Source organism: Jaculus jaculus, chromosome 5 (genome assembly GCF_020740685.1).
Source record: "Jaculus jaculus isolate mJacJac1 chromosome 5, mJacJac1.mat.Y.cur, whole genome shotgun sequence".
NCBI lineage: Eukaryota > Metazoa > Chordata > Mammalia > Rodentia > Dipodidae > Jaculus > Jaculus jaculus.
The window spans coordinates 70,930,664-70,943,331 of record NC_059106.1 but is presented as its reverse complement, the minus strand read 5'-3'; the positions used below and the strand labels follow the sequence as shown (position 1 = coordinate 70,943,331).

Below are 12,668 nucleotides of genomic sequence, written 5' to 3'. Positions count from 1 at the left end.
AGAAGCAGAACCCCCCACGTGAGTGTGCGTCATGCCGCCCCTCCGGATACACAGACCCCACTGGGCAAAGCTGCACTGCAGTGGTTTTCTGACTTGAGTCTTTGAAGCAGGTGCGATGTGGACACATTTTCTGAGCATGGAGGTCCCAGGTCCTCAGAGACACTGGCGTTTGCACTGGAGGGAGGACTGCTATGAGGCTCCCTAGCTTCTGCTTAGAAGGGGTGGCGGAGCCCTGGCTGGGAGGGCCCACTGGGTTCTGCGAAGCAGGGCAGGCACTGAATGGGCCCAGCTGGAGTTGGCTGGAAAAGGAGTTGACCCTCCCAGGCAGTGACAAGAGACAACATCACCTCCCTTCTTATAAGTTCTCATAATCTCATAGACCTACCTTTCCACACAGCTGACCAGCGGGCCTGAGAAACCAGAGAGCAGTCACATTAAAATGAGTAGAATGGTTTAAGTGTTCTGCCATCTCCACGCTGTGAGGCCTTAGCAAGTCAGCGAACTGCTCTGAGTCCCCATTTCCCTGTTTGTGAGGTGGGTTTACCATAATTACAGCAGCAGCAGAAGCACAAACTGATTTGGCTGTGAGGATTAATTGAGCCCATATACAGTAAAGGAGTCTATGATCTCAACTGTGACACAGATGTTTGGTTTTCATTAATATCAAGGAGCTCAGGAGAACTTGAGGGGGCAGAGAGGAAGTCAGGGGGACCAGTCTATCCCGCTCTTCTCTACACATGGTATTAAGAATAAAAATGGTGCCCCTAGATCCAGATTTGCTTAGAGCTCTGTGGTACAGAGACGCAGATATGAGGAAGACAAAGTCCTTGGCACTGAGGAGGCTTCTGGTGGCCCCTGGGCAGCCTAGCAGAAAGGCAGCTCCAGATTAAGAAGGGAAGCTGAGTGGGGAAAGGCTGTGGCCTCAAAGCAAAGCAGAGTGAACGTCTATTTACCCTTCTAATGATTTAAAGAACCCTAAAGCCAGGCAGTGTTGCATGTACTGATGGATGCGGCCCTGTCTCCTGTGAGGATGAAGCTGGATAGGACAGCTGTTTGTTCCCCCAGTATGGGCCAGCACAGGACAGGCTGGGTGTTGGAGGCATGTCTGCTGTTCTCTGGACTGAAGGAAGAGGCAGACTTAAATGCTAATGGGGTGAAAGTGGAAAGGCACAGGAGAGAGGCTCTTAGAAAACTGTCAAATGGCCATGTAGCTCACTGAGTACCAGGAGTAGGTAAGGTTGCCCCCTCTGCATGACTTCTTTTCTTATTTTATTTTTATCTTAGAGAGGGAGAGAGAGAGAGAGAGAGAGAGAGAGGGAGGGAGGGAGAGAGATTGGTTAAGATGCAGAGGAGAGAGAGAGAATTGGTACACTAGGGCCTCAGTCATTATAATCAAACTCCAGACACTTGCGCCACCTAGTGGGCATGTGCGACTTTGCGCTTGCCTCACCTTTGTGCTTCTGGCTGACTTGGGATCTGGAGAGTAGAGCCTGGGTCCTTAGGCTTCTCAGGCAAGTGCCTTAACTGCTAAGCCATCTCTCTAGCCCCCAAATGACTTCTTTGTCCTGGTTCAGGTGAGAGTTGGTTGCAGGGACTAGGCTGGATCAGGATGGGAAACCCTTGTTTAACATACAGTGCCTCTCTCCCTTTCTCTCTAGGGTCTGTACCCACAGCGGTCAGCAAGAATGCCCTATCAGCAAGCTGTGCACCCCTCAATGGGCTGCTACTCCCGACAGGTGAGTAGGAGTCCTCTTCTTCTCTGTCTCAGCTTCACAAAGGAATTGGGGTCACAGATCTATCTGCTCCCACATCCTTGCCCATGTGATGACCAGCTTTGCTGTCTGGCCCACAGTTGGACCCAGGGTGCAGTCACACAGACTAACTTGTGGGCACAAAACCACCTATGTGATGATAACAGAAAGGGCTTAGCAGAACCCTCACTTGGTGCTAGACCCTTCCATAAGAGATTTGTCCCTTTGAGTTTAACCTTCACAACCACCCTATGAAGTAGGTTAGAAATGGGGAAACAGAGGCACAAAGAGATTATGCAACAACATAACATTCAAGTTGCAATTTGCCTTGGCAGTGGACAGGTTCAAGGACTCAAGGGCTCAAGGAGCCTTCAGCTGTAGTTCATGAATTTCCAGGTTGGTTGAGCTGCCCTGTGGGTCAGGTTCAAATCCATCCTCCTGCCTCTCCTTCTGAGCCTGAGCTGAAGATACAGGAGCTAAGGAGGTGCGGGATCACAGAAGAACACCAGGAAAGTCATCAGGGACCAGCCCTGGCTCGTGATGACATCTACCCACCTCCCATCGGCTCTGCCCACAATCTGCCCACAAAAGATGAGGGGTCATCTTCCTGCCGTGTGTGCCTGCCAGTTAAAATACAGGATACCTAGTAAAATTTGAGTTTCAGATAAATAATGAATAAGAATTTAGTTTAAATGTGTTCTAGATGTTGCACAACATCTTTATGGTAAAAATGCATTCATAGTTTATCTAAAATTCAGAGCTAACTGGATGTCCTGTAGTTACATTTGCTGAGTGTGACAATACCATTCATAGGGGCACGTCAGGTATTAATACCTGCTGGTAAGTAACACAGTGGCAGAAATGGGCTCTGACCTTGGCAGACTGGTGTTCCCAGTCACCATGCTGACACCTCCTGGGCACAGATACACAAACGTATAGTGTCAGGATAGGGTGACAGGCACAGTAACACACACACACTCACACAAGCAGATAGAAATTCAGATACAGTAATTTATTCCTGGCTGTCTGAGCCTATGTACATACACCACACACACACACCCTATAGACACAGAAGTGGGCTCAGTGGTATTGTGTCTTGGGGAAGAGATTGCAGGTGGTGAGGAAAGTCACTGAGAATGGGGACATAGAGCACTGAAGGCCAGCTTGCCACATCCCCAGCTACTCTAATACCTTGCACACAGGTCAGTGGACCATCTCACATTCCCAACTCCAGTTTCTTCTGCCTCTTCTCTCTCTACCCTTGCCCTCCAAAGCACACCTCAGACCTGAAATATGCTAGAGTGTTCTGGAGGGTAGAAAAGGTCCCCCAGGTACAGACCACTTCACCCACTCCTCCAGGATTGCTTTATCAGCAGTAGGAGCTCCATGCATCCTGACTGAGGCAAGAACGAGAGAGTCAGTCAGTCTCAAGGAATCCCAGCCATATTACCTCCATCCACAAATGGTGGCACCTCCTGCCTGGCTCAGAGAGTCTTTTAAGGCAACTATGAATAGACATATATTTGAAAAAAAAGATACAGAAGCAGTCAAATTTGAAAAAAAAAGCAAACTTAGAGGCCACCACTGTTTACTGGTTTCTTTATTCTTTCCAATAATGCTTATTTTTATCAACATTTCTGTCATATTTAGCATCCTGGCATACTGTTTCATGCTTCTGTCAGAGAGGAGCATCTCTGGAGATGGTTCCAGAGTGGAATACCAAGCTCTGTGTGATGACTTTGGTCACCCATGTGGGGCCATGGGCATGTCCCGGAACAGAGCTTCTGTGAGATCTGGAACCCTCCCCTTCCACTCCAGTCTCAGCCAGGGCCCTGTGCTTCCTCCTAGCATGGACACCAGGAGTGTTTTCTACCATGACCCTCTTAGGGTCTGTCCTGGGAAGTGCCCTCCTCCATCCTCTCTGTGAGCTCCTGACATGCTGTCCTTGTGGGTTCTTGGTGCCCATGTATACCTCTTAGAGCACTGTACCTGATTTCAGGAGCCATGTCAAGAAATGGGGGAGGGGCTCAGCTTCCAGAAATGGCCAAGCTGAGCAAGGCTGGAGCAGACTCTGCTCTCGGGCTAGCCCAGGATTTGACTGCAGCTCAGAGCTGGAGACACTTCCTTACCAAGTCAGCCGCTTCACTTTGTGAACCTCAGTGTCCTTGTCTCCAGTATGAGGCTAATAGGAGCCTATATGAAACAAACAAACAAACAAACAAACATACTTCTCACCATTGTGACAAAATACCCGACAAAAGCTACTTAAAACAGGAAGAGTTTATTCTGGCTTACAGTTTAAGGGTGTAGTGCATCGTGGAAGGAAAAGCACAGAAGGGGTATGAGGCAACTGGTCACATTGCCTGTGCAGTCAGGATCCAGAAAGAGATGAATGCTGGTGCTCAGGAGGATTTCTCCTTGTATCCAGCCTGGGTCCCCAGCCCGACGGATAGTGCTCCCCACATTCAGAGTGAGTCTTTCCTTCTCACTTAAACAACTCAGGAACTACCTTCACAGACCTGCTTAGAGGTGTGTCTCTTCATGATTCTAAATCTTGACCATCAAGATTAACCATGACAGGGTCCTGTCTCATAAGGTTTAGAGGTTTTGTGACAGAATGCAGGCTCTAATTAGACCTGGGCACTGCGATGCCACGCTCTTACTGTTAGATTGGAAATCCCGAAGTTTCCTCAGTTTTTACAGTTCCCCACTCTGCACACAGGAGGATGGGTGTGAGGTCCTTGTGAGAACAGGTTCCATGTCAGGCAAGCGGCCAGCGGTGGGATACAGGGCTCCCAATGCAATGTGCTTCCCGTTCCCTGAGCGGGAGCTGTCCTCTTCCCTGCCACCTTCCTCCTCGTGGAAGACAGGTGCGGGTCTCTGAGCTGAACTTCCAGACCAAGCACAGTTATGGCGGAGGGGTTTACTGAAGATAGTGGGGAAGATCCATAACGGCAGAAGACGCTGGCCCCCTTTCACAGGTCCAAGCAGAGAGAGAAACCAACCCCGTTACCAGCACAGGCAAGCACACTGCAGAAGCTTCAGGCTGAGCCCAGGCACTTTACATAGCTTTAGACTGAAATTCCAACACCTCAGAGCTGGACCCTAAGATTCCCCCCAAGTGACACCTCCTCCAGCCATGTGGCTGCAGATCCAGATAACAAACCCTGACTATATTGGGGACCAACTGTTCAAACTACCGCACTCGTATTCCCTCTTTTGCATTCACTCTCTTACTGTGGCATGCCAGGCACTGTCTTGGAGCTGCGGCAATAACAGTGAATTAGATTGCTGAGGTTCCTGTCTTACTGAGGGCAAGAGAGAGGGAGCCCCAGTTCTCAGTGGAAGTTTGCTCTGTCAGTCTCAGAAACCCCAATGATTTTTCATCTTTCCCTCAAGTCTGAGCTGAACCCACTGCCCTTATTTTTGTGTGCTCTCCTATGTTGTCCAATATGGTAACCACTATTTAAACTGACATGTGGCTATTTAAATTTAAAGGAATTAGAATGAAGTAAAATTCGAACGTCAGCTTCTCATCCACACTAGCCAGATTTCAAGTGCTGACTAGTCTTGTGTGGCTGGTGGTGACAGCATGGGACAGCACAGTTGGGGACCCTGCCCCAGTCGTAGGAGTTTGCACTGGGTAGGGCTGCCTAGGGCTTGCCGTCTGTTAAGAGCCTGGGGTGAAAGCTGGAGTCACGTCGATCACAGCAGCTGGGTTTTTAAAAAAAATTTATTTTAATAGAATCATTAAAATTGAACAAGGAGCTTAAGGGATGGTTATTGACAGAAAGGTAAAGAGATAGGAAAGAGAATGGAAATGCTATTTGATTGCTGCCTATCATGTGCCTAACCATTAGCTGACTCAGTCCCAGCATAATGTAGACAGTGTTGGTCCATTTTTACAGATAAGGGCCTTGAGGGTCACACAGGTAAGGTCAATAAGAGAACAAGAGATAACAGAGGCTGGAGGGTGGCAGCTGAGGGATAGTAACCTTGTCCTTCTCTCCTCTCCGACCTGCAGGTGACACCGTACAACCCACAGCAGATGGGACAGCAGATTTTCCGCTCTTCCTACACCCCCCTGATGAGCTACATCCCCTTCGTCCATCCCAGCTATCCCTATCCTCAGAGGACACCTCAGAAGCTGCCCACTGTCCCCCGAGACCCTCCCCCAATGGCAGGAGATGGGCCTCAGTACCTTTTCCCCCAGGGATATGGGTGAGTCCTCAGCCCACACCACAGGGAAAGGCTGATTTGTATAGAGGCAGCTGACAGACAGGGGAGGCACCTGGGGTGGGCGTCATGGAGCCCTTTCATGTGCCCTTGGCTGTGGGGATGGACGGCCTTGTGCCTGTGGCTAGTGGCTGTGAGGAGCTTGGAGTGGATGGAGCAGGTGTAGAGATGAGCAGGACCTGGCATCTAGGAGGCCCCTCCCCTTTTGTAGGTCATTGAGGGATGCCTCCTGCAGGCTACTGGTGGAACTACAGCCTCCCAGGCAGAAGCATCTGGCTACCCTGTTGCAAGGGTGAGGCAGGTGAACACAGTGTCACTGCCCTTGCGGGCTGAGAGTTTGTATGTGACATGACCGAGCAATCTGCATTTGGCTTCCAACCTCACAAGCTGTGTCCCAAGTCCTTGCCACACACACACAAGTTCCTGCACACGTGCTCCACAACCCTGTCACTGCCTCACACACTCTGATGAAGGACTTTCACTGTTTATCCGCCGAAGCCCCTCAGACAGGGGAGGAGTTTGGCAGCTTCCTAGATGGCGTGAGCGCTCAGCAGACAGTTGCCAACACAAAGTCAGCATTTAAGCTGAAAATTCCACTAAGGTTGGACATGCTGTTGAGTAACAATTTTTTTGTTTGTTTGTTTGTTTCACACAATAAGTAGCCAGCCACTCATTCTAGCCAGCCAAATCATCAGCTAATATTGAGGATCCAAGAAACCTGCATTGCCACATCATTCCTGCTGATTCCAGGCTCCCAGACACCCCGTGGGGCATGTGTGCCCTACTTTGCACACCTGGGTTTCTAGGATTAGGATCAAACTCCTAAGCTGTTGTTGACGCCTGTTCCTCCTCCCAACCCCTCACAGACCCTTGGCTACAGTGTCTGCCGCATGACCCCAAATATCTTGCTAAAAGTGACAAATACCAGAAGCAGGTTTTAGTAGTTAGATCTGTTTGGGAAAAACTCTGAGAAAGAAAGATAAACAGATTCCTTAACTGTCAGAACTCTCAGATCATTTAATTTCCTAGGGTGCATAGAGAATAGACAAGAAGGTGGTCGATAGTGTTATTTGAACATGATATCCACAACTCCTTTTATTTCTTCCCCTTCCTGCCTCCTACTCCAACCTCCCTTCTTTGCCACTGCTTTCTTGATGTGGAGCATGGCATAGAACACACACACACACACACACACACACACGCACGAAAGTGCCTTGTTAATTCCTGGAATTAATGTGAACTTAGCTCTCCAGGAAACCCATAGATGTATGGGACATGCTTCCTCCCTTCAGGGCTCTGAGGGCGGACGAGACGGAGCGTGATGACTATGCCAGCGCTCTAGCAAAGTGAAGAGCATGCAGGTGGCTGGGGCTGCTGCAGGCTGGAGCGGCCCCAGCGAGCCCTGGAGGAGGCATCAGAGGCAGGAGGAATAGGCCTCGTGGTGGGAAGGTGTGAGGCAGTCGTATATGCGTGCCTTGAGTTCTCGTTTTTGTGGTACTGGGAATTGAACTTAGGACCTTGCGCCTACTAGGCAAGTGCTTTGCCACCTGGAAGTAGCAGGGAAGTCTTGAGGCCTGGGGAGAAAGGCATGTGGCTGGAGTATTAGATTTATTCTTGAAACAAAGTAGAAAATGGGATTGGAAAGGGAGATTGGGATTGGATTAGTAAAAGGTTTCTTGACTGCAAGGTCTGGAGATCGGCTGAAGTTTGTGAACAGCAGCATGAACTGAGGAGCCCAGGGTAGGGAACAGGGGAGGCACAGCCTTGAGGTCTGGTCAGGTAGGCGGCCCCTGAGACGCCGAGGTGAGTTTCGTGTCTCCTCAGGCAGGTGCTGGGGGTTTGGAAGGATGGAGGCCTGGTCTCTGCTGTCTGCAAAGTGATGGGGATGGGGAGGAAGGAGCTGGCAGGAGACCCAGATAGGAGCCCCTGAGGAGGAGGAGGGCTGTGGAAGGCAGAGACCCTGCAGGGAGAGAAGGCAGGGATGAAAGGCAGTATGTGGAGAGAGTTGGGAAGATGGTCAGAGCCCTGGCCTGCATCCTCCAAGGAGATGATTTATTCAGTCAAATAAAAGGGATTGGCATCTAGGATTTTGTAGCACATGCCTGTAACCCCAGCACTCAGAAAGAGTGTTAGTAGGATCTTGAGCTCAAGGTCAGCTTGGACTACATGGTGAAACCCTGTCTCAAAAAAAAAAAAGCAGAAAAATGTATCTGAGCTTCTCATTGTTTGGGGCACAGGTGATCTAGGGAGAACAGGACAGTGTTTCCTTCTCCCGAAGGGCTCACAGTCTAGAGAGACACAAATAAGAGGCCCACATGCACCAGAGCTGCTGGTGAGAATAGAGCAGAGACCCTAAGGGGCTTCGTTTTTGATATCTGTGTCTTTTCTTTTTTTTCGAGGTGGGGTCTCACTCTAGCCCAGGCTGACCTGGAATTAACTATGTCATCTCAGGGTGCCCTCGAACACACGGTGATCCTCCTACCTCTGCCTCCGAGTGCTGGGATTAAAGGTGTGCGCCACCACGCCAGCTTATCTATGTCTTTTGAGACAGGTTCTCATGTAGTTCAGGCTGGCCTTGAATTTCAAATTCTCTTTGCACAACCTCCCAAGTGCTGAAATTACAGGTATGACCCATTACTCCTAGCGCGCACGCGTGTGTGTGTGTGTGTGTGTGTGTGTGTGTGTGCGCTTGTGTTAGAGAGAAGAACGCACCATGTAGCCCAGGCTGACCTCAGACTCACAGACATCATCCTGCCTCAGCTGACTGAGTGCTAGGACTACAGGTATTTGGCACCACACCTGGCGGGACTCTTCTGAAGCCCAGATCTAAGTGAGATGAGAGTGGACTGTGCGCATCTATGAGGATAAGCACTCGGGACACAAAGGATGGGAGTGCAGAGGCTCCGAGGGGGGAACATGTGGCTGGAGCCCCACAAGAGAGGAATGAGTGGTAGAATTGCAGTTAAAGATGCAACCAGGGCCAGGTGGGAGGAGCCTGATAGGCATGCTAAGAGTTTTCTTCCAGGAGCAGCTGGACTTTTGAATTGTGGGAGTCTGATCTCATCTCCTGTAGAGAGCAGATCACAGTGGCCAGTGACGAAGAACGGACTTCTAGTATGAGAGCTGAGGCAGGGGAGTAGATCAGGAGCCTTTAAGGCTAAGAAAGAGGAAGTGGTGGCATAGATAAGGGCGGCGTCTGTGGGAGAGAAGGCATGTGAAATGCTCTGGGATGTTCGTCTTCTTGACCCGATCGATGGTGGTTGGATGTGGCACAAGGAAAAGAGAAATCAAACATGAGCCCTGGTTTCTGACTCGTGCAACTAGATGAGTGGGAAGAGTAAAATGCTGAGGCCAGGACAACGCGAGCAAGGATCTGTTGTTTATCAAGAGCTTGGTCTTGGACCTTGAACTTGGAGATGCTTGCTTAGATAGATGAGTGGAACTGTTTGTGAACGCTGGGGTTGTGGCTGGCAACAGTTTGAGGGCTGTTAGAATACAGATGCTGAAAGCAAGAGGCAGGATGAGCTCATCAGAGTCAGCTTCTATAAAGGAAAGAAGGGGCCGAAGGACCAAACCCTCGGGCAACCGGAAGGTGTAGAGGGACCGGCACGTTGTCTAGGAAGCAGCCTCTGGTGAGGTGGGAGGGACAATGGGAAGGACAAGAAGAGAAGTGGAAGCCAAGGGCAGGAAGTGTTTCCTGCTGGAGGAGAGAGCGTGAGAGAGAGAGAGCCAAAGAGATGCAGCGATCAGAGTGCTGAAAAGAAAGTCACAGCCCCGTGAGAGGACACGCAGGGGCAGGAGCAGCGCGGCCTTGGCAGGGCGGCTCAGGGGGCGTGGAGGGGACTAGGCTTGGTGAGGCTGGGCCAGCTCGTGGGAGATGGGTGCATGCACCTAAGGAGAAGGTTTGATCTGGGGGCGGCAGAGTCAGCAGAAAGGGAAGAAGCGAGAGATGAGGGGGGTGAGGTAGGAGAGGAAGGAGCACGGGGCTCTGTGTTCTCAGGGAAGGAGGGGAGCTTCCGTCCTTCTGCTCTGCGAGTCAGCTTGCGTACCTTCACAGAGCAGATGATCATACGCTCCTCTTCCAAGCAATCATAAACTAGCGAGCTTACCAGGGCACAAGCAGTAATTACACTGGAGACAGCATTAGATCAGTGGGTCCAGGCAGATCACGAGACATGCTCACCACATTCAGTGAGCCACCGTACCTCCTCCTCCTCCTCCTCTTCCCCTTCCTCCTCCAGGAAGCAGGTCTTGGTAGTTTTAATTCACATAGCTTACTCTTCCTCACCACAGAATCACCCTTAGCTCTTAGTTTTATGAAATGGAGGCTTGCTGTGTAGCCCAGGCTCAGCTTATACTCATTTTTCCTGGATCTACCTCCCAAGTTCTGGGATAACAGGCATATATCACCAGGCCCAGCTTCTGGCCCTTTCCATCAGCTATAATTCAATGTGAATTTTCAAATATTTTATTTATTTGAGAGAGATAGAGAATGGATGTGCCAGGGCCTCTTGCCACTGCATGTGCCACCTTGTACTTCTGGCTTTATGTAAGTATTGGGGAATCAAACCTGGGTCCTTTGGCTTTTCCAGCAAGTGGCTTAACTGCTTAGCCATCTCTCCAGCCCTAAATATGATTTTTGAAAGAGAGAAAAAAAAAAGAAAGAAAGGTTTCCACTGGAGTTCAGTGCCTACTGTGTACCACATGTCGGGTCCCAGGCCGGGTGCTGAATATTGGGTGGTGAGAAGTACGGGGACTCTGCTCTCCTGGAAGTTAGTGGGAAAGAAATGAAGTATGACACAAAGCCTACGTGGCCTGTAGCTAGTGAGTGAGGCGCTGTTGACAGCGGAGGCATTACAAATTAACGCAATGGTTTGTTTCCATTGCTTCTCCCTCCCAGGCCCACCCCCGTGTTGTTTCATGGTTTCATGGGAGGGTGCTTGGAACGTGACTTTTCTGTAATATACATCTGCCCAGCGGAAAAGTGGTTGAGAATCCCTGGATTAGACTAAATCTAGCCATTTGCCCTGCAGCTATTTGTACTGAACTCTACTTCAATTCAAAGAATCTGAACAGCTGGGTAAAGAAGTTGCAATCAGATTCCAGAAGTCTGAGTAAATCATTCCATCATGAGGACCTGAGTTTGAAACCATACTACTATTGTAAAAACATTAGGATTGACATTGTGTTCCTGTCATCCTAGAGCCGGCAGGCACAGTTAGAAGGATCCTAGGACTTCCTGAATTAGCTTAGCCTAATTGGTGGGTTCCAGGGTCAGTGAGAGACCCTTTATCAAAGCCAGAAAGGCAGATAGCAACTGAGAAAGGCATCTGTCATTGACTTCAGCCACCACGTGTATGTTCACACACATGCATACACCCACAGTGCCTACACAAATATGTACACACATTCACACACACCATACACACATATACATGGGGAAAAAAAGTAAAAGTAAAAAAAGAAAAGAATACAGGGCCCGATTTAGCCACTAATGACCGGAGAAGTTGACCTGAGATTAGCCAGACTCTTGAGACCAAATGCCAGAACTGGCTGTTGGGCTCTGGGATGTCATGCACGTTCCTAGCCCACCTGGTCCTCCCAGGCAGGCGGGGCGATCTCACAGGCATAGAGGTGAGATGCTTAGATCCAGAGAATTTCATGCTCTGTGGTGCGTGCGTGGAAAGAGCACAGGACTTGTAGAGAGAGTCCTCACAAGCTCTCAGATACTCCCGGGTCAAGTTAGTGGCAGAAGAAGCCCTTCACTGTCATTGAAGTGTATAATTTTTCTGTTTTACTTCCTCAGGGCCAAAATCTTTATACGGTGCTAAAGCTTTTGGCCTCTAAGTCTATCACTGCTTTAAAGCCACGAAAGCAAAACTCTGTTTTTCCCTGGTCTCTCCAGCCACATCAGGGGCTTCATCATAGCATCCGTCTTTCCTCTCTTCTAGGTTCAGCTCCACATCCAGTGGGCCCATGATGAGCAGCCCCTACTTGTCCTCCAGTGGTAATGGCATTCACTTTTAGACCTCCTTCTCATTCTCTTCCTCCCCTACTTCGCCCGTGGATCAGGGCTAGGGGTTCTGGAGTTCTGGATTCTGCAACAGCTTGGTATGAAGTTTGGAAAGCCAAGGTTCCGACCAGGTCACCGACAGAAACCAGCAAGCCCGGATTCAACGATGACCAACACTCACACGCACAGCCCTTCACACGGCACACGGTGCAGACACACCCTCCTGTCCGCGTGTGCCCAACCACACATGCGCCTGTATTTAGCTCACATGAGTGATTTTTGTTTTTGTTGTTGTTGGTAAAATAGAAGTAAGACACTTAATTTTAAAACGTTTATATTTTATGATAAAACTAAGAACTGCTTGAAATGACGGGTGTCTGTTGATTTTCATTATGATCCACGGAATCTTTTCTTAAAAACTATTATTTATTTATTTATATATTTTGCAAGCAGAGAGAAATAGAAGAGAGACAGAGAGAATGGGGATGCTAGGACCTCCAGCCACTGCAAATGAAATCCAGATGTACGTGCCACTTTGTGCATCTGCCTTAATGTGGGTACTGGGGAATCAAACCCGGGTCACTGGGCTTTATAAGCAAGCACCTTAACCATTGAACAATCACTCCAGCTCTGATCCATGCAATCCTTACCTCCCATTCTCCAAGTAG

General features: G+C 49.5%; 1 protein-coding gene across 1 annotated transcript in view; it reads left to right on the top strand.

Annotated features, from left to right (window-relative positions):
- Nucleotides 1-12,213, top strand: part of C5H1orf94 (chromosome 5 C1orf94 homolog) — a 47,552-nt gene extending 35,339 nt beyond the window's left edge. Inside the window, exons 5-7 of the mRNA XM_004665244.2 lie at nucleotides 1,659-1,736; nucleotides 5,776-5,972; nucleotides 11,939-12,213. Coding sequence (XP_004665301.2) covers nucleotides 1,659-1,736; nucleotides 5,776-5,972; nucleotides 11,939-12,014 — 351 coding nt within the window. The 3' untranslated portion in view covers nucleotides 12,015-12,213. The remainder of the gene's footprint in view (nucleotides 1-1,658; nucleotides 1,737-5,775; nucleotides 5,973-11,938) is intronic.
- The last annotated feature ends 455 nt before the right edge of the window (nucleotides 12,214-12,668 follow it).